The 22,097-nt window shown below is 42.5% G+C and overlaps 1 protein-coding gene and 1 pseudogene across 14 annotated transcripts in view; one reads left to right on the top strand and one right to left on the bottom strand.

The window, feature by feature from the left end:
- The first annotated feature begins 3,041 nt into the window (after positions 1 to 3,041).
- The window catches only part of RGS7 (regulator of G protein signaling 7), a 556,606-nt gene continuing 537,550 nt past the window's right edge, over positions 3,042 to 22,097 (top strand). For 7 of the 14 annotated variants that reach the window (XM_027611450.2, XM_027611454.2, XM_027611448.2 and 4 more), the window contains exons 1-2: positions 3,046 to 3,230; positions 4,205 to 4,332. In XM_027611450.2, coding sequence (XP_027467251.2) covers positions 4,315 to 4,332 — 18 coding nt within the window. In that variant the 5' untranslated portion in view covers positions 3,046 to 3,230; positions 4,205 to 4,314. Of the gene's footprint in view, positions 3,231 to 3,322; positions 3,510 to 3,531; positions 4,089 to 4,204; positions 4,333 to 22,097 lie in introns of those variants that run through there. The other 7 variants (XM_035722243.1, XM_035722244.1, XM_027611446.2 and 4 more) reach the window with 6 other exon arrangements.
- Positions 11,709 to 12,686, bottom strand: LOC113932393 (annotated as a pseudogene).

The raw sequence follows: 22,097 nt of genomic DNA, 5'->3' as shown, positions 1-22,097 counted from the left end.
GCCTCTGTAGGTCCACATTCAGGCTTTTGTGAAGTGTGTGGGGCTATTTTTGCTCAGGGGGGGAAAGAATTTGGACAATATGAATGTGAAGTGAGGGAGAACAAGGACATGCGAGAACCTCCTGGGACTCAGCACGTGCCAACACACAAACTGCAAAGACCTCCAGAGAGGAATAGGTGCTGTCTTACTCTGTTTTCCCAATCTTGCACAAATTCCTCTACTCACTTGAATACAGGGAAGGGGATGCTGGGAAATGTAGTTCCAGCTAATCAAGTTGACGCAGTACAAACTACCACAGCCACTTAGTGGTTATGTGGGTTGTATGGGGCAGTTTCCTTAATATTTCTGATCCTTCCCTTCCTTATTGGTGTAGTGATGTAAAATATATGACAATTATAACTAGGTCTTTAGAGGGTTAAATGAGATAATAATGTAAACAATGTATTACTAAATATAAAAATTATGTATCAGATTATTGTCATTAGATACATTGATTCATTTAGTTAACATGCATCTACTGTGGGCTAGAAACTGTACTATGCCTGGGATATATGGCATGAGCTAAACAGACAATATCCGGGGTGTCTGGGTGGCTCAGTCAGCCAAGCGTCTGCCTTTGGCTCAGGTCATGGTCCCAGGGTCCTGGGATCGGCCCTGCGTCAGTCAGTCTGGGCTCCCTGCTCAGCGGGGAGTCTGCTTCTCCCTCTGCCCCTCCCCCTGCTCATGCTCTCCCTCTGTCTTTCTCTCTCTCTCTCGTTCTCTCTCAAATACATAAAAATAAAATCTTAAATGGACAATATCGTTGTTATCATGAAGCTGAATCAGACACCAGTTAGATATCCAAGTAGAGATGTTAATTAGGTAGGTGCTTGACTGACTGGATTTCAGAGCATGGACCTACATATACATTTGAAAGTTATTAGTAGCATTTAAAGGTAGGAGTCTGACTTAGCTCATGTAGCGAGTACATATAAATTGAGAGGAGAAGAGGCCCAAAGACTGAGATCTGAGGCATTCCAAAATTTAGGGATGAAAAAGGTAAAGAAGAGCAAGTAATAGCCTGAGAAATAGCAACCAGTAATGCAGAGGAGAAATAATAGACAGTGGTGTCCCAGCAGACAAATGTAGAACATTTTTGAGAATGTGAAAGAGATAAACTTTAACTTCTGCTGAAAAGGCATTCAGTATGATAATTGAGAATTCACTATTCGTTTAGTAACATGGAGGTTGTTGACAGAATAGAATGGGCTCAAGACAAAATAAAAGGAGAGGAAGTTCTTGGTGCCAAAGGAAGCCAAAAAATAGGGCAGGAATAAGTGGAAAGAGTGTCAAGGGAGATTTTATACATAGCTACATCTACATATAGATACCTTATGCAAGATTTTATATATGTTGATATAGATATACATAGATCTATATGATGGATGGATAGATGGATGGGGTCCCATGAAGCTGGGGTGTATTTTACACCCTGTGTATAAAATATATACAGTTGGCTCTAATCTATCTGTTAGTTTGCTCATTGATGAGAATGATCCATCAGTGCTGAGCCCATGGGCAGGGCCCCCAAGGGGGTTAGAACCTTTGTCTAGTGATGCAAAGGAGGAAACCTGCTTCCTTCATTCAGGCAGTTCCTCCTTAAGAGGAAAAATGGTCAAGCTGAGGGAGCATGCCCAGTTATTCTTTCCAAATGTATTAATTCCATTCATGTCAAGTTCCCAGAAGTAGACTGAGCAAAGGGGAAGAGAGAGGGGCTGAAGGGGAAAAGGTAGGTCTGACTACAGCAAGAACGTTAAGGAAATAGTAGAGAAGGATTTTTAAAAATGGCAGCTTTGGTGAAAAACAGCATAATTTCCAGAGCACACAATGCAGAAATTTTTGGGAACTGGGGAGCATTGGGAGATGGGTCAGACTAGGGTGTGTGTAAAGCAGTTGGGATAGTAACCTTTGCCCTGTAGTATTTAGAACAGAGGATAGGTTAGATAGCTCTTTGTTCCTTGGGTGAAACCTGCCTGCCCCGGGTGGGACTGGGGAAATGCATTGGACCACGTGGCTCTGGGTGTGCTCGTCGTCCCTACCAGGGGTAACTTCTATTCTATTTGGACCTAGGGGATTAAGAAGGGGCTATCTTCTGTTTCTCCACCACACCTGGCCCAGCTGAGGAAAGAGAACTTCAGGTATTTAAAGCTTCCCAAATCCGCCCCGGAAAGCCAGAGACACAAGTTTCTTTACTGTAATTGGGACAACAGTGATTTTCTTCTTCCTGTCGTTGTAATCCTTACAGAGGAATTCGCGACAGCGACTTGAAGACTAATTCCGGGGAATCGGCACCCCAGGCCCTCTTTGAAACCTGCGATAGGGTGAGAGCACCTCCCTTCCAAGGAGGCAACGTGCAGCGGGGATGGCCCTTCGGTTTCACAGGTGGCAAGGTTTCCAGCTCGAGTTGGCAGCCTCCAAATCGGTTCCCATTCAAACTTAGGAGGAAGCTGTGAAAGCCGCAGGCAACGGGCTGAGTGGCTCAATTGGTCCTGGCCATTTCCTTCACTCCTGGGACTTCTCAGTATCTCTCTACTCTCGTCATTTAAGCACAGGGATAATCAATCATCTGCTGCCCTCGCCCTGTCAGCGGAGTCAGCAGGCACGTGATGAAACGCGCCGGCTGCGCGGGGCTCCCTCCATCCCTCCGTCCCTCCATCCGCCCGCCCGCCCTGCCCTTCCGGCTGGCGCTCGCCGCCCAGCTCGGGCCCCCAGGCCGCCCGCAGCGCGGACACCCGCGGCGGGGCAGGCTGTGCGCCCGCGGGGGCCGGGGCGCGAGGGCGGCCGGTGGGCCGGCCGGGTGGCCGGCCGCTCGGAGCTGGGCGCCCAGGAGCCAGCACCCCTGGCCGCCCGGCCCACGTGACCGCCCCTCCTCCCGCCTCCCAGTCGCGCGCACGGGCCGGCGTCTCGCCTCCCGCGCGCGCTCGGCGGGTCCCCGTGCCCGGGAGCAGAGGCGGCGGAGGGAGCGGGCCGGCCAGGCGGCGGGGAGGGGGGGGTGGGAGCGGGCGCGAGCGGCGGGCTGCCGGGGCCGCCTGTGCACGGCGGCGGTCGCCTGAGCCGCGCGGTTCCGCATCATCCGCCGAGTGTGATGAGGCTGCTCTGCCTCGCTGCTCCGCTTGCCGCCAGCTGACAGCGCCGGCACACAGCCCGCCCGCGAGGGCAGACGCCGCGGGGCCGTGACCTTGGCCGAAGAGGTAAATAAGGGGTGGTGGGAGGGGGGTAGGCGGCGCCACCTCGCGCTCCCCCGCCCCGCACCCACCCTCGCCCGGCGCCCTGCCGCGCGGCCGCCGGGGGAGCCCCGCGCCCCGGCCGGGTTGCGGGCGCCGCGCTCGTCCAGGTCCGCGGTGCTGAAACTGCTGCCATTTGAACCGCGGGGAGAGCCCGGCAGCGGGAGCTGGGGCTCGCTGGTTTGCTCCTCTTGGGCTGGTTGCTCTCAGGTTCCTGCAGCCAGGCTGCTACCCACGGCGACCCAGGTGGTTACCCGAAGGGTCGACTCCCATCAGCTCCTTTGGCCGGGACGGATTCTGGTGCCTTCTGGCAAAGACTGGGCAGGGTTCCGTCCTGACTTCCGAAGTGGAGTGGAGCGGAGGGGGGACCCAGTGGCGGGCAGGTGGAAGTGGGCGAAGCTCCTCCGGCTCCGTGTGGGAGACCCGGGGGAGTGAAGGGAGAATGCCGCCGGAATGGGCCTGTCTCAGGCGCTGCCAGTGGGCAAAGTAGCCAGATACCTGGGAGAGAGTGTGCTGCCACAGGGTGCTGCCTTTCCGCCCTTTTGGGAAAACATCATCAAGTCGAGATGCAAGTATTGGGAGACAAGAGAACTCTGGAGCGCAGAAATGGTGACGGTGGGTTTTTTAGGGGAGCATCAAACACTTTTTACAATGAGTATCCAGAAGATCAAGTCAGTTAAAACCATAGCCAAATGAATATTCTAACTAAAAGATTGTCATTTCTTAAAACTCCCTGAGGGTACTCTAGGTGTAAATTCAGTCTTCTTCTTCTTCTTTTTTTTTTAAATCGATTTCTGTGCCGCTTCCTCCAGCCAGCCCCGACATGTAAGTATGCGCCATGTGGGGTGGGTGCTGTGGATTATGAAGAGGCTTCAAGTCACCCCCCCCCCCCTTGAGCACCGCCGTTCGCACCTGACTGAAGTCTCCCTAACCCTTTGCAGCGCGCAGACCGATAATTCCAGTATCTGAGAGCGGACCAAGTGTGGGGTGACATGGCCCAGGGAATAATTACGGGCAGACTAGCAACGGGGTGGCAGACGAATCACCCAACATGCTGGTGTACAGAAAGGTAAGAATTTCTTCACTTTCTTGGAGAAAGGGAAAGTTTTGGCTTCCTTGATTCCCGCCCCCCCACCCGGCGGAGAGTGTATATCAATTTTGTGGCCCCGTGGATTTCCCAAATTGCCAAATGCTGCACACTGTACTTGAAGATAATCTGGTGTTCTCACTGTGTAGAGACACAGTGAAGTAAATGAGGCCAGCCTTACTGTGCCCGCTCTTTTCCCTGCTGATTTCACATAGATTAATCTGCAATCAGCAATATCAGCAAGTTTGGGCATCCCACATATTTTGTTATACATGTGATTTTATAACATCCATAATAGTTTTTAGACGCTTTTTCATATACTCCCCCTAGCATTTGTTTTGTAAGGATTATGTAAATGTATAACATGTTATACACTTTGCAGCTCTGTGACAAAAGTGAATGTGCCTGGAATCTATGGTTGGTTTATTAAAGATTACTTGTACTTGTGACTCTTGTGACTAAACAATTCTTTTTTTTTTTTTTTTGTCTTAGCCTAAATTTTTACTTTGGGTTATTTTTATGATTTTGTTTATGGGTATTTTAGTGCCATATGACGATTAAATCTTTATATTCAGAGTTTTTTTTTCCCTCACAAACTGATCTGACGGTTTTATACATTTTATACCAATGCTACCAGCAACAAACTTCTAGACACCGAGCTACCATAATACAGATGCATTTGAATATTGTGTGTGCTTTAGAGTGGTTGCTTAGGTAACTTCATTCTGGTCACAACCAACAATATTACTAAAATTGAGGAAGCAATATTCTTTATTTAACTTCTGTACCAATTATTTCTATTGCATTTTATGCTGGGATTATTTTTCTTTAGCATATTATCTGTAGTGCTTATTGGGCAAGATTTCCTTAGTTACTGTTAGCAGTGACAAAAAGGAAATCATACCTTGGAATCAAGAAAATTGTTAAAGGTCTAATTAGCATGAGCCCACTGAGGAGTCTGGGATAGTTTCTCTGTGTTCTTTCACGAATACAGCTGAAAAGCTGTATGCTACCTTGACCTGTACTAAATCTAAACTCTCCTGCTATGTGGGCCAAAATCATTAAGAGGTGGTGGTGAATATGTGTTTGAGGGAATATTGTTATTGTTTTAATGTGAAGGTTCATGGGCATCCTGACACAATGTTAGCATTTTTTTTCTCTACCCTTCCAGACAGTACTGTTTTATGTGTCTGGGACAGCACAGTATGATAGGAAATAAAAATTGGAGATTAGTTGCCTATTTTAGACTTAAAGCATCCCAGCTGGATAAATTAAGAACATAATCCACTTGAGCCTATATTATTACTATTGTATTTCTACATGAGTTGAAAAAACTGGATATTTGCCACCCATTCTATATAGAGTTTTGAGAAGAGCTATTTGGAGGGCAGTTATGTGTTTTTAAATAAGTTATAATGTTTTCATTGCTTGGTATGCTTTTAATATTATAATATGCAAGAGGTGGCAATTGTAAATTCTGTACATTGCATGTGGAGAGCTGGACTTTTGGATGTAAAACTACAGTAGTTAGCTACTTTTGTTCAAACACTATATTCTTTTTCTGGTTCCTTATAGAAGACGAGGGCTATGTTGATCAGACACCTAATGCTAATCTTGATTAGAAATAAACTTAGTATGACATGAATTAGTGTTTCTCATTTAGTCAATTATTATGAAAATAAATGAAATAAATGAAGCTAGGAGCTTTAGAAATAGTTATTAGGTTATAGAGTGTGCCCAAATTCTTATTGCTCATTTTGAATTTATGCTGTAAATTGTTCTATGACACCAAGTTGTTGCTAGTGCTACTTGTAAGTTAACAGACTATGACTTCAGGGAGGGAGTATGATGCCTCATTCTTTTAAACATTATTATTTTGTTGGTTAAGCTTGGAACTGCTTGTGCTACTTCTTTTGCCCTCCTTTTATTAGCTCTTTGTTTCATATTAATGACACTATTTTTAGAAAATATTTCTCTGAAAACTCGTTATTAGAAAAAATAACTCAGTTCAGTAATTTGTACTCATAATGCATAACTATGGATTGCCTACCTATTCTTTTATTCTCTGAGCATATATATTTTGTGTTTGTGATATAAAGAATAATGTTTAAATAGCAGATAATTTATATAATGAAAGGCACATCAAAGTGGCCCATGTCTGTGTGGAGTCATAGAGTCCAACATCACGGTTTCATGTGACCATTTTACCAGTTTCTTGTGTCTTCTGTGTTCTATGGGCTTTTCATTTAATGTATTTTCCAAAGAGGCCAAATTTTAATGTGAAGAACACCAAAGTATTTGGAGAGGGGCGTAGGACTACTATATGTTACTAGGACATTTCATCCGCTCCACCTGCTTAAAGGAAGAAGCACTATGTTACAAATGCTTATCAATTATGAAGTCAATCACAGGTTTAGAAAAGAACTTTGGGACCACAGAACATCGCTCAGTAGCAGTGGAGAGAGTGGATAAACTGCTGTTTTATCAATTCACACCAGTTTTCTACTTCTGCTTCACTGTTGCAACACCGTTCTTGGAAGCACGTTCTAGGCTAGAAACATTCATAGTGTTCTCTCCGTTTCCCCTCCCCCACAGGTCACCTCTTGTTTAGTGTAAGGATTCTGGTGATTTACACACATGGAAGATATGTATGTGCTGTTTCCATTTTGTCTGGGCAGGCTATGAATGACATGTAGTAACATTCCTGTGAATGAATAACAGGTAGTAACCCTTCCTGTGAGAGAGGGGAGACAGTGAATGGTTCGCAAAGTGGCATGCACAGAAAGGAGCTGGGACGCATGCCTTTCTCATGTTGGCAACTGTCTCTTCTATTATGATTATCCTCATACAGATTACAGGAGTTCCTCCAAATGATAGGAAAATTCTAAGGGTCTCTTCCATGGAGAATTCTGTAGTGGTGTTATGGGAAAATGCACAGTGTATAGAACAGTGATGCTCCAGGCAGAGTGAGTGCCACCACCATGCAGGCTGGGGACAGTGGTGATGCTGCCTCATGGTCAAGGTTGGGACCTGCAAGTTAGGCTGGGATGTTTGTGAGTTGCTATTTGGTTTAATGTGGGGGATCCTAGGTGGAAAGATGGATGGAATACATAAAGGGGATTAAGAGATACAAACTTCCAATTATAAAATAAAAAAGTCACAAAGATGGAAAGCACAACATAGGGAATTTGGTCAATAATATTGTAATAATGTTGTATGGCAATAAATGGTGATGACACTTAGTGTGGTGAGCACTGAGTAACATATAGAATTGTTGTATCAGTATGTTGTAACCTGAAACTAACATAACATTGCAAGTTAATTATACCTCACTAAAATAATTTTAAAAATGAAGGGTCTCTGTAGGCTTCATCTGATGTCATAGGTACACTTTAAAAATCCATATGGACAAAATATATGCCTTACCAATTTGTCAACTCATAATGCTGTTTTCTTTCATAAGCATGTGATTAAAGTTAGAGTGGTTATGCCATTTTATGTATTTGAGAAGACCTTATTTAAAAGCTCATGAAATATGATGCTTGGCCACATTCAATTTGGGGGGCTTTCTAGGCTCCCTTCAGACAGGCCTTAACTAGAATGGAATTAGAAGTAATCAACTTCCTTAAGAAGAGACCCACTGAGCTCCAGCTTGCCTTGGCTTTGGGCTAGCTTCCTGAAACATTTGTAGAGGTGATGGCTTAGAACTCAGTTTTGTTCAAATACCGTTTGCATTCTTGCTCTTTCCTGGGCAGAATTCTCGTTCTGGGCATGGCACTGGCTGCAGAGGATGGCTGAGCTGGAACCCAGGGGGACCAGGAGACACATTCCAAATTTGGTGTTTGGCCAGCATGCTGCCTACTAGACAGTATACATCACTTTTTGTCCAGCAGTTGACATTCCTGCATTTGAAAAACAAAATATCTAGGACACCTTGGGGCCAGTATTTTACATTGACTGGAATGTTGGCTTCTCACTAGCAAGAATGCTCAAAATGACCAATAATTTCTGGTATTACTGCAGCAACCATTTATGCTTCGACTGCCAGAAAAGAAAATCAAAATGTTTTCTTCGTTCGCTACCTTAGTGGGATGAATGTGTTTTTGGAGACAGCAAACCTGCATGTCTGCCACACCTGTGCCCTCCCCTCCCCTCCCCATCCCTGCCTGCCTTCTCCTTTGTCCTGTGTTCCTCTCCTCTCTTCATCTCCCATGTACTCACACCCCTTCCAGTTGCTTTTTCCTTTTAATTTCTTCTTTTCAAAACAGACCTAAGTGTGAAGGTACGTTTTCCCTGAGATGATGCTCTGTTTAGTTGTAAAAGAGAAATTGATGCCTTTTGGAGAAGAGAGCAGATTACAGTCTGGTTTGGGTGCCTGTTATGCACATGCTCTCAGAGGGATCCTTTCAAACTTGGTCGCATATGTACCATGGGGTCCAATATGTTGCTGTGTATGTGGTGTGGCAAAACGTTAGTCTTTAAGGACCCACTGCTCTGTTCTTGAAGAGCAAGAGGGGCGCACTGGCCTTTCCTGCAGAAGGGTGTGGTGGGAGCTGTCAGCCCAGTAGGACAGTCACCCATTCTGATTGGCTTGACTTAGACCTTGCCTTTGTGAAGTCCATCTGCTCCATGAGAGTAGTCGTACCCATAAGAAAGAAGAGGGACTTGCTTCTTCTTTGGAAGACGCCACTGATGTTCCTAGTCTCTTGGGGTGGGGGCGGGGAGGGAGTCAGCTGACATTTTCTCCATTAAGTCAGTGCCTCTGTCTCTTTAGGATTGTCCAATCTGGTCAGTCTTGAGGGGGTCAATATCCTCCCCCACCTCTTGAACTCCATTATAAAAAATAACCATTGATATTTTTGAACCTTACTTATCTTGGTCTTTCTGGGTTTAGGGTGCTGGTGAAGAATATTTATAACTGATAAGAGAAAGGTCCATGAGAAAAGAGAGGGATGTTTGCAAATAGATCCTCACAAAAGGCCTGGGCCTTTAAGCCCTCAGATTTCTCAGGGGCTTCGATGGGAGGCAGGGACCAGGAGACATGTCTTGCCATTGCTGAAAAATCCCAAAATGGAGTGTCTTCTATAAATGAGATTATTTGAAAGCACCTTTCTGGACTAAGGGAGATTGTCTCCTATAAAGATGAACTTAATCTGTCTGAATCAAATGCGTCGGACCTATTTTCCCCTCAGTGACATAAATACTGACATGTGCCCTGAGCTAGAATAGGACCGTCATCTGTGATATTTTTGCTGAGAAGCAGACATTTTATGAGTAATAATTCAATGATGGATTTTGGATAATAATTAACTTGAGTTCAGAGCAGGAAAGCCTTGCACAGTTGAGCTTTTCCCTCACCTGTTCGTTGTTGCTTGCCAGTGCTATTTGTGGGATTAAGATAAGGATTTGTGGCCTGAATTTTATTTCCTTTATTTCCCACCTCCAGCCTCCCTGAATCTAATTGATCAGAAGAGAGTGCAGATGTAGGAAAGAGAAGCTATCTAGGGATTTTATTGCCTCCTAATAGCCTTTGTGGTTCTACTGAGTGATGGAAAGCAGGGTATTTTTAGGTGGTGTGGGTGATGGAATGTGTTCACTGCAGAGAATATGGAAATATTTTGGATTTGGATAGTTTGGTGACATAATAAATGCTAAGTCTCCTTGAAAAACAGAATTGTGGGAAATAAGCAACACGGATACTTGGCCCCCACTCCCCCTCTCATAACAGTGAAAAGGAGGCATTGGAAGTTCAGGGTGACAGGGACTTCTGTCTTACAAAACACCAATCCAATTATAAAATAATTGTAAATGATAAAGTGGGTACCCGGTTCCTTAGGGGAAAAAGGCCCACTTCTCTCTGCCATTTGCCCAAGGCAATATGAAGATTTAACTTACCCTCTTTTCAATTCCCTTTGTCTTGTGTCTAATTCAATTAACAAAGGTCTCAGGACATTGGAACTCTAATGAACAGTCATGAACTTGGTTCCAATTCCATTAAAATTGCCACCTGGTCTAGGCTGGAGAACCCATCCAGAGAGATAAGTTGCCATTCTGCCTTCTGAAAAAATATGGAGGAAAATGTCAGCTTTTTGACATTAGCTGGGTTCTTAAGAGTAAGTCTAGGAGCCATCTCATTTTTGTCCTTCCTGGGGATTAGCAAGTAAATGTTTTCTGAAGGAGCCAGTGTGCTGAAGTGGAAGAAGCATGTGCACTGCGGATGTGTGGTCTTGGTTTTAAATCTTGGCTCTGCCATTGTTTATGTCATTGTGGGTTAGCAGCTAACTCCTTTTGCTTCAGTTTCCTTATCTATAAAATAATGAAAACCAAAAGTGTTTCCTTTGTAGAGCCGTTTGATGGCAAAATGAGTTACCTAAGGAAGTGTCTTGTAGAGACCCTAACATATATTAGATCATCAATCAATGCTATAACAACAATAATCGAAATTATTACTCCTATTTATTTAATTAAAATTATTAAACACCTTGTATGTGCCATGGGAACCACTATGTTGTTAAATTTTTTGATAAAGGGAAAAAGGTGAATATTTTCATGTCTTCCTGATAGCTAGGGAGGCAGATTCTGTAGAATGCTTTGGTAGTACCATTTTCATGACACTTACAATGTCCTTTCTAATATTATTTAGTCCTATGTAGCTAGGTCCTCCTTTTTTTTTTTTTTTTTTTTTTTTTGGCTAGTTTCCACTTTTTAATAAGCTCTTTGAACTATTATCTTATATATCTCTGAAGTCTGTACAGTTCCTTGGATATTATGTAAACTAAAACCTTTGAATCCAGGAATTTCAAAAGTGAAAGGGAACTTAGAATTTGTCCACTTTTTCGTTTTGCAGATGATGAAATTGAGGGTTAGAGAAGTAACACAATTTGTCTGCAGTCACACGGCTTGAATTCAGGTCTTTATTTGTCTTTTGATGGATTTCTCTTTTATTTAATTTAAAATATTTTTTTTTTGTAAAACTGGGCTATTTTAATTTTTAAAATTTTTTTCATTTATTTTAGAGAGAGAGAGCACATGCCAGTGAGTGGGGTAAGGGGCAGAGGGGAAGAATCTCAAGCACACTGCACACTGATCATGGTACTGAGTGCAGAGCCTGCTGTGGGCTCGATCTCAGGACCCCAAGATCATGACCTGAACCGAAACAAAGAGTCCAACACTTAACCAACTGAACCACCCGGGCACCCCTATTTTAAATTTTTTTACAATAGGATAAATGGTTCTCTTGATGCCTGCAGGTATGTAAGGCTGTTTGGTGATATTCAGAACCACCACAGTTATGGTGGTTTTCCTGATTGGCGTGTAGTCTGCAGTAATTGTAAGGAGTTCCTTGTCTCAAACTGCTATCAAACCAGCAAGACTGCCTTCCGGCATCCATCATTTTTAGTATTGTTGGTAACCTGGGCATCTTTTCCCCAAATAACCTTGCCTCCTTAGGACACAAGGCTCAACTCACTCATGTTCACCTCAAGGACAGTACTTTCGGTAATAACACCCAAAGTTGCATCTAGTGGGGATGAGGGATTCTCTTTTACACCAGGCACTGGCAGGCAAAAGGTGGCTTTCAATTCAGGATGTGTTACATGGGCCTTTTTGACACATAATCCCATTGGCCTAATGAATCTTTCATATTTAGGTGGTTTCCGAGTAAAGCCATCTCCAAAAAGGCAAACTTTAGTAACCATCCTCTTCAATGCTTGCTTCTTTCTCTTTCCTGTTTGAATAACTTTTAATACTTCTGTTTGTCCCTGGGCAGGAACTTTGGGCAAAGGAGCTCCCACTTTCCTGCTTTCTCTTTTCATTTTTGTTTAATCACATTGGAAAATACTTTAGCTTGGGACGGTCCCTCCCTGTCCACTAGATTTGCAGGGGCTGCTCCTTGTGGAGGCTTGCCATCATTCTTTTGTTTGGTGTTTCTCTTTTCATGCATTTTTTTTTTTTTTTTTGGATTTTATTTATCTACTTGACAGAGAGAGAGAGAGCGCGAGAGCACAAGGGGGAGCAGGAGAGGGAGAAGCAGGCTCCCTGCTCTTGACTCCGGGCTGACCCTTCGGCTCAGGGTCCTAGTACCATGACCTGAGCAGAAGGCAGTCACCCAACTGACGGAGCCCCCCATGTGCCCTTCCTTTCATGCATCTTGATAGTTTCTTTGTATATTCTCAGCATGGCGCTGTTTATAGTAGAGCTTAGCTTTCTGACCAGTCATCTTTTTTGCTTTCTTTGAATGTTCATGAGCCTCTTGATCGTCTTTCTTTTTCTCATGGTGATCTGAAGGATGGCCATAGCACTTCCGTGTGTAACTCAGTATATTCGTTTTGTGGCATGGTGACGGCCATGGAGCCACTGGGTACAGCTGCTGGGACACCAAGAAGCTCTCCGTTTTCGGGTTTCACAAACCTGTGAGCTGACTCCACGTAACCTGTGATGGGAAAGAGACAGTTCTAAAGCGACCAAGTCCAGATAAAGTGGGACACATGGGTTCTGAACTTCTGTTCTTCACGTTTTCTCTCACTCTCTTTTAAAATAAATGCAATTAAGTCCTTGTGTTTGTAGTTGTAGATGGATCACTAGATTCCTTTTCCCTTCCACTGTACTCTAGCTTTTGGTGCCCCAGGAATGATAAGGTAGGGAGCTTGGTCTGCCTCACTTTGGGAGTAGCTCTGTTCTTGATTGGATCCTGGCTGGAAATTCTAGGTGGATGAAAACACAGCACGTCATGCTCTGTGGCAGGACTGTCCAATGGAACTTCCTACCATGGTGGAAATATCTCTACATGGACTGTCTAATACAGTAGCCACCAGCCACAGGGGACGATGGAACCCTTGAAATGTGGCTATCCCGGACCTGAATTTTAAATTACGCTTAATTTTAAGTAATTTAAATTTAAGTAGCCCCCTGTGGCTAATGATTGCTGTATTTGACAGTGTTAAGGAGTAAAGACCTTTCAGAAAACAGCATCAAACCCAAGAGAAGAGATAAAAGAATATGCTATACCTACTCTGACACTTGGCACACGGTGCTTGCAACAAAGTTGGGCTCCAACAAATGATTTTTTAAGTGAGTAAAATAGAAGTGAAGTTTTGAAGGCAGACAGTGGCCTGATAAGGAGATGGGAGATATTGGGATAAGTGGCATCAGCTGCCTACTTAGTTTATCTATTTATTTTCTCATCCTGTGAAAACTTTCAGTGTCTGGAGAGGGTGACCCTCCTAAGCTGAGAAGATAGTGGTTGTGGGACCAGAGCCTGCAGACACCACCCAAGAAGGGCACACGCAGGTGCTTGGGTGAGTTGCTGATGTCAGAGGCATGTCAGCTGATCTCCATCTTGTGGCATCTCAGAGATGCACCCGAGCTATTCTAATTCCTAACAAGAACAAGAAAAAACCAGAAGCTTCCAGGTAAAAGGGGCTTAAAGTGGTCAGAATCCTTGTTGAGAATTTAAAATTGGGGTAAAAGGAAACCTTTTTTTCTTCTTTGTAAGCTCACTTCTCTTTCCTGTGTCTCAGAAAGTTGAAAGGAAGCTAAGCCCATGGGGAGGTGGCAGCGAGAGAGGGCAGGGTCTCTTAGTCCGAAGGGCTGGACGTGGATTCCTGTGCCGCCCCTCACTAGCTGTACCAGCCGGGGCACATTTCTTACCTTCTCTGAGTTTCACTTCTGTCATAGAATTGACAGAGACTACTTCACAGAATCTTTGAGAAGGTGAAATGAAATACAAGTGAAAATGCCTGACTGAGAGTGATGGACAGATAATACTTGTGGACTCTTTTTGGGAGTTGTGGAAATTACCGAGACTCCTTGAAAGAGTAAACATTGCAGAAGGCTTCCTGATAAGGCTTCGCCAGCTTGCCAAGTGTCCCCATGGCTGTAGGTCATTTAGAAGCTCAGTTGACATGATTTCCCCTGTTTGGTCGTTGCTGGAAGATGTCAAAAACAATATAAATCTACATGACCTTCTTTGGCCACACAAAACTTTTGAATGTCAGGCAAACTGATTCATTAGCTACTTTTTCTCTTGTACAGAAATCTAGGGAGATTTTTCACCCTTTTTTAAGATGACACAGCCCAAACATTTTGAAGAAAATTCAGTACCACCTAGAAAGAACACATTTTACCGACATTTCTGTCACTGAACTTTTCTAGGTGCATTTCCTCTGGTATTTAATGCCATATGTCACTGGCTCTGTCTTATACTTAGTATTTTGTTTTGACTTTTGATTTGTTGTTAATTAGAATCAATGCCATTTATTGAGTGCTTACCCTATGTCTGCTTCTTTACAAATATTGCCCATCTTCCTTAAAATAATGTTGCATGTTGGTTATTAGTATCCTGTTTTTCTAAGAAGCCAGCTGAGACTGCCCGGGACTGCCCCGGGACCAGTGGGAGAGCTGGTGTGCTTCATGAAGGTGGAGACATCTGTCTTTCACCGCTGCGTTCCCAACACCCACAAAAATGGCACAGAGTAGGTGTCCCAAATATTGATTGTATAAATGCACAAATGAGTGAATGAGCAAATGAATGAATGCTTGGTCCAAATATCCTACTCCTGCCTCTTCACTGCATCGCTTCACGTCATGACTCTCAGAATTCAGTTCCTCTCACTATATGTGCGTTGAGCCCCGGCGATGTCTCAGCCCCGTGGTAGGCCCCAGGGACGGAGTTGTAGACAAGGCAGACAGCGTCTGAGCCCTCACTGAGCCTATTTCACGGTGTCAGAGACAGATGCCAAGCAACTGTCATAGGGTGATTAATGACATAGAAGGGGAAGAACTGGGTGATATGGAAATTTATTTATTTTTAGGTCATCTGGTTCCTAAAATAACTTTTATGTTGATCTGTGTCTTCCAGTTGCAGTTCTGAGTGCCCAGCACAGTGCCCAAGTTCATACAGCCTCTGACACTTAGCAAGTACTCAGTAAATGAACTGAATGGAGCTAAGCGAATGTTGAAAATCCTCAGGGCTTTACTGAGACAACTGAGACAAAAGCGTTGATTTTATCCCTTAGAAAACTAAATGTCTCCTTCCATAGGTTCTCAATCAGGCATTCCCCATTCTGGCAACTCGGGATTGATGAGGCTGTCCCTGGCCAGCAAGAAAGGGGAAAGAGACTCTTGTAATTAGAGGAAGGTGCTTGTTAAGCTTAAGGCTTTGCAGTCAGACTCCTGGATTAAAACTGACATAATACTTGTGAGCTCGAATCAGATTACTTTGCTTCTTTGAGTCTCAGGTTCCTCATCTGTAAAATGGGGAATGGTAATAGGTTATTATGAGGAGTACATCAATAGTGCATGTAAAGCCTGGATGAGTAGGAAACATTCAATATATTTTAACTATTCTTTACAAAAGCCCAAAGAAAAGGAACTGGGTTTCCCTATAAATGGAAGTGGTAATATCTAGGGAGGAGTTCCCTTTGAAAATTTTCTTTCTTACACATGTTTTGGAATTTGCTGCTCTTCGTTGGCTCTTGATAATTTTGTTAAAAATTGTTTCATATGGTAAAAGTACAGTAAAAATTACCTAAACTGTTCAATTATGGTACAATTCAAACAAACACAGCAGTGGAAAAAATAATAGGACATGCATGTGCCCATCACATACAACAGCCATTAACCATGGGTAAATCTTGTTTCATTTATACTTCCTCACGGATGCTATCCCCCAGGTGATTATTTTGAGGCAAATCTCAGAAAACCTGTCTTTTAAGACCTAAATTCCTTCATATGTGTATAGGATATTTTTTAGGGAAGAGAAAGGTAAATGAAATGGTAATTATTCTTTTACTCATCTTGAGTCCTCAGTATCATGGCACATCCTACTCTATGAGTTTTTTGTTTTTTAAATATTTGCTCAAATGGGTCTATCATTCTTTTTTCTTTTTTTATTGTGGTAAAATATATATAACAAAATTTACCATTTTAACCATTTTTAAGTGTGCAGTTCTGAGGCATTAAGTATGTTACATTGTTGTATAACCATCACCACCCTCCGTCTCCAGAGCTCTTTTCATCTTGCAAAACTGAAACTTGTACCCCTTAAACACCAATTTCCTATTCTTCTCTCCCAGCCCTAGCAACCACCTTGCCACTTTATGGATGTGACTGCTCTTGGGACCTCATATAAGTGGAATCATAGTGTATTTGTCTTTCTGTGACTGGCGTATTTCACTAGTATAATGTCCTCAAGGTTCATCCATGCTCAGTTATGTGTCAGAATTTTCTTTCTTTTTAAGGCTGAATAATACTCCATTGTATGGATAGATATCACATTTTGTTTATCCATCGTCTGTCGATGGGCACTTGAGTTACTTCTACCTTTGGCTATTGTGAATAATGCTGCAATGAACATGGGTGTACAAATATCTACTTGAGTCCCTGCTTTCAACCCCAGAACTAGAATTGCTGGAGCATACAGTAATTGTATTTTTAATTTTTTTGAAGAGCCATCATACTAATTTCCTTAGTGGCTGTACCATTTTACATTTTCCAGTACACAGAGGTTCTAAGTTCTCCATATCCTCACCAACACTTGTTATTTTTGATAATAGTCATCCTAATGGTTATGAAGTATTATCTCATTGTGGTTTTGATTTGCATTTCCCTAATGACTGAGCATCTTTTCATGTACTTATTGGACATTTTTATAACTTCTTTGGAGAATCCATGAGCTTTCAAATACAGATTAGACTGTCCTTAGGAATGGTTTTGACGAATGAACTATATGACCATTTAGATTTCTGTCTAACCAAAATTCTGTTATTTTTGTTTGGAATTTAGCTTTTTAATAATGGGGCGATCTTTAAAGTTCTTTCTATTCTTTGCTTCTGGGTTTTTAGCTAAGAGTGAAACCTCCATGATTGACCCTTTTAGGTAATGGTAGTGATGAAGCTTGATGAATAAAAAATAAATAAATAATAACACATTTAAAAACAAATTCCATTTTCTTTGTTTTGAGTCTGAAATAACCACATTTAGGGTTGTTGTGATAGGACAGGAAGTCTCACATCTCTTAGAGAATCTTGTCAATGCTTTAAAGAATATCCCAGACGCTCTCAAAATTACAATATTCATTGTCTTTCTTTGGCTTTTATATAGTCTCCCCACACTTTTTTTCCGAATGCATTAAGTTTGGATAACAATAATGAATGTAGAGCATTCATTCTGTCCTGAAGGTAAGAAGTCAGATGTATTCATGATTATAACTAAAAAAGATAATTTCAGATGGATCTCTCCTTCCATCTTAAATCTTGGCCTTATGCAGTTATTTATTTATTTTTAGAACCTTTCTTTTAATTTTAATGAAGTCTCAGTACAGGTCATTGGGCTGGGAGTTTTAATGACTTGAATCCAAAGCAGTTTATCTGTAGGAGGTGGGTTCTGACTCTCCCCACTAACTAGCATTGTATTACATACGGCTTTAAAACTGAAGTGATATTCTTACTCTGAAAACTTATCAGAAGCAAATTAATTTATCTGTACCATATTGATTTGTTTGACTCAAAGCTCACTGTCACTTTATAAAACTGTCGTAAACCCCTCTGTCCTTGACATTTCTGCAGTAATAGCACTCTGTGTTTACATGGCCACTGGAGTGATGGTCCCATTTTCTAGGCTCCTGAGAGGCCTGCTAGCCATGGCCATGTGATGCCTTCTGGCCAGTAAAATGTAAACAGAAGAGATGTGCATAGTATCTGAGACATGCCCTTTAAAAAGAAGGATATACCTTTCCTTTTCCCTTTTCTCATTCTTGCTGGCTGGCATCCAGTCATCCTGGCCATGAAATGGAAGGTGACAGCTGTGGATGGCAGAACAACAAAAGGGAGTGAACCTGGGTCCCTGATCACTGTAGAGTCAGCACACTGACCTGACTTGCTTACGTAAACTTTTATGTTAGAGGAAAACTAACATGTATCTTCTTCTTCTGTTGTTTTTAAGATTTTATTTTTTTTAAAGCAGTCTTAGGTTTACAACAAAATGGAGAGGAAGGTATAGAGATTTCCCAGTTGCCCCCTGCCCCTACATAGGGTCCCCCATTATCAACATGATTCACCAAAGTGGTACATTTTTTTTTACCGAGAATGAGCCTGCATTAACACATCATAATCATCCAGAGTCCACGGTTTACTGTAGGATTCATTCTTGGTGTTGCACATTCTGTGGGTTTGGACAAATACGTCATGACATGCATCTATCATTATTATATTGTACAAAGATTTTCATTGCCTTTCTTATCTTCAAGATCTTGCACTTATCTGTCACTTGCAACAAACCCAAATTCTAACCAATTCAGCAACTATATCCAGTGCCTTTTATTTTGCATCTCTAAGATGGTAACGGGGCTCAAGTTTTATTTGAAATATAAGTTTCTTGTTTTATTTTAAAATCTATTTGCTCTCTAGGAATAAATCTAGTTTCTTTTAAACAACGTAATGGAGAAATTTGGACTTAGATTAATTATGCATATGGTTCACTTTAATTTAGCAAGTGCTTATTGAACAATTATTAGGTGCAAGGTAATTTACTATAAGTGTCAGAGGATAAAGAGTCAGTGATAACGATGATATGTTTTTTATCAGAGCACTTTACAGTGTCAAGATTGGAGGATCAACAGATTCACAAGTAATTCCCCCCCTCCCCCCCCCCCACACACACCCTCATAATATTGATGGTGCAGTTATTCAGTTTTTAAAAATTCCTGTTTTCCTATAAGGAAACTGAGGCCTGGGAAGGTTATTTCCCATGTCAAAAAAATGTAAATGAAAACCATCTTATTTATTTTACTGCAAATTAAATATGGCAAGGGTAAGAGGAAAAACTTTAAAAAATATTTGAACTTATTTCTTTACCCTAGAACTTGGTAAAGTTTATACAGCAGATCCTACATGGAAGGTGCTCTTCTTGCAGTGTCTTTGCTTGCTTGGAAGTCTGGCTAATTAAAAATGGAATACTTTTATATAATAAAACAAAAGCTGCTTAAAGTTGTAGAGATAGGCCAGTACTGCATCGATTTATTTGAACACAACCCGTTAACCTTGTTTTATGTTTGGAAGCATTTTGTTGAGCATATTCGGGAAAACCAGTATGAACTGCCCACCTTGGTACCATCTTTGGTAGAAATTGTTCATTCTTAACCATAGAAATGAGGTGCTGAGTTGAATTTTAGCAAAGAGTTAAGTAAGTGCAATGAGAATACTTTATCTGTAACCATTTATTCCACCAATCCAGGGTGCCTCAGTATATCAAAAATATCCACTCAACAAGGCAAAATATGGGCATTTCTGCTGTAGCACAATACAGTCCTTTAAAAAAAAACCCATATTCTGCAAAAACACACTATAAATAACTGCCATGTTAAGGGAAATAGAATTGGAATAGATCACTCTAAACATTTTAACCCCTCAAAACATTTACTGTTACAATTAAACATTAGCCAGAACAATAGCAATCTTAATAAAAGTAATAGCACAACTCTACTAGCCTGCTAACCTCCCTGTAAATAAAGGAATCACACGGTATTATAAGGCTTTACCTTTAAAAGGTAAAGGAGAAGGTAGCTTGATGGAGGAGTATAGAAGGAAGCATTGGGTCTGCCCAATTCTGAAAACAAGGACAGAGGGACATTAGCATCAGAATTTGCAGGTAGGGGAGCAGTGAGAGGCTTTGCACAAAATAGTCTGGGTCCTTCTCTAGTCTTTGCTTGTTTGTCTTGTACAATTATCTGAGAGAAATGGGCAGTAAACCCTTTTGAAACCTCGTGTGTAGCCAGGTTGAGCCAGGAGGAAGGGCAGGCCACGTGGGCAGTGCTGCAGTCTTTCATGGCTTGCTGCACCTGTGTGTGTGTGTGTGTGTGTGTGTGTGTGTGTTTGTGTGTGTTTGTGTGTGTGTGTGTGTACGCGTGTTTGTGCATGCGGATATTTCAGGTCCGGCTACTGTATTGTGAAAGCACAAAATCCAGTGTGCTGAGAAGAATTGTGATCAGCCGGTGGGGCTTCTATGTTGGACTGACAAATTTCCCCGATTTACCAATTGTGTGTGGGTTCATTCTTGTTCCAGAAATGCACCATGCATAAAATACACCACCCATCAAAGGACTGTTGAGCCCCTCACAGTTGAACTGGGGAGGCCTGCTGACTCAGGGCGAGAAACAAAATGAATGCATTTGTAATAAGGGTGGTACAAGGAAAGGAGGCAGAGGAGAGGAATGGGACTAGAGCAGGTTTGAAGAGGGAAGGTGAATGTCTTGTGAACCTGACATATGCCGAATTTTTTTTTAAATGTTTTATTTATTTATTCATGAGAGTCAGAGAGAGAGAGAGAGAGAGAGGCAGAGGGAGAAGCAGGCTCCCCGCAGAGCAGGGAGCCCGATGCGGGGCTCGATCCCAGGACTCCGGGATCATGACCTGAGCCGAAGGCAGACGCTTAACCATCTGAGCCACCCAGGCGCCCCCCCGAATTTGGTTTTGTTGGAGTTTCATAACAGCCCCATGAAGTGGGTAATGTTCCCCCATTCTCCACGATGAGTTAATGAGGCCCAGAGAAGGTGAGGATTCTGCCGAAGGCCATGCAGAAGGAAAATGGTGGTGTCAGGATTTGAAATCAAGTCTAGACAGGGCGATTCCCTACTGCATTGGAATATGGAACCTGAAGCCTATGTGCTGAAGGCAGCGGGCTCACCTGCTGTGGCTTTGGACACTTGAGGGAATCTTGTAAACTCTCGGAGCTTCTTTCCCCTCACATACAGAGGCGCTAGGAACAGGTACTTCGGAGGATGATGGTGACAATGATATAAGATAAGACATGTGGAAGTGCTTTGCAAATGGTCAAACATTGTGCAGCAATAAGGCGTTTTATTTTCCCTCCACAAAACTTTCAGCTCTTTATATTAAAAATAGTTATGAATATCAATGGTGTTTAAGATTGTAGGCTTAATGGTTTATATAGTTACAAGTGAAAAAGGAGAAAGAGAAGGGTTTCTGGGATGAGGCAAAGCTGTTTGGTTCCAAAGCAAAATCCGTCCGCGTATTAAGAAAGCTGAAGGAGGAACTGTGCATTGCACCTGCAGACACCATTGATGATTAACCACAACACTAAACAGGTGGCATCTCACTGAATGCTGTCTGGGGGGGTTGGCAGAGGCAAGAAGATTCTTGCCGGGATCCCTGTACTTTATTTAGAGATCATCTTCCTCCTTGTGTTCTCACTTCCGTCTCCTTCTTCCATCCATGTACAGACATGGGTGACTGAACACCTGAATTGATCGAGAATGTGTGGTGGGAGCATGCTCTGGGGAAGTATCTTATAGGTTTTATAGAGAGTCTTACGGCAGTGAGGGTGCGGCTCAGGAGAGCGCAGGGCTGAGTGAAGCCTTTCCTTTCGATGCTCTGAGTTAGACGCTCTGTGTTACCTTTCTCAGTTCTACCTGGACATGTGGCTCTAAAGCTAATTTGATGTGCTTTTAAAATGTTTTGGTTTCTCTGCTCCTTAGATCGTTCTAGTAATGCCAGGACTGCCTAGCAAAAATGGTCTGGGATGAGGATATTGGTGTTAGTACTGATCTAAAAAATAGTCTTTTTATTCTTTTTCATTTACTTTATTTTTTGTATCTATGTGAGATGATGGATGTTAACTAAAGTAATTGTGGTCATTCTTTATGTAAGTAAAGTCATTATACCATATACCTTAAACATACACGGTGGCATATGTCAATTATTGCTCCATTAAAATGGCAAAAAGTTAAAAAT

Source organism: Zalophus californianus, chromosome 10 (genome assembly GCF_009762305.2).
Source record: "Zalophus californianus isolate mZalCal1 chromosome 10, mZalCal1.pri.v2, whole genome shotgun sequence".
Taxonomy (NCBI): domain Eukaryota; kingdom Metazoa; phylum Chordata; class Mammalia; order Carnivora; family Otariidae; genus Zalophus; species Zalophus californianus.
Note: the sequence above shows the minus strand (reverse complement) of the source record. Positions and strands in the feature narration are given on the sequence as shown.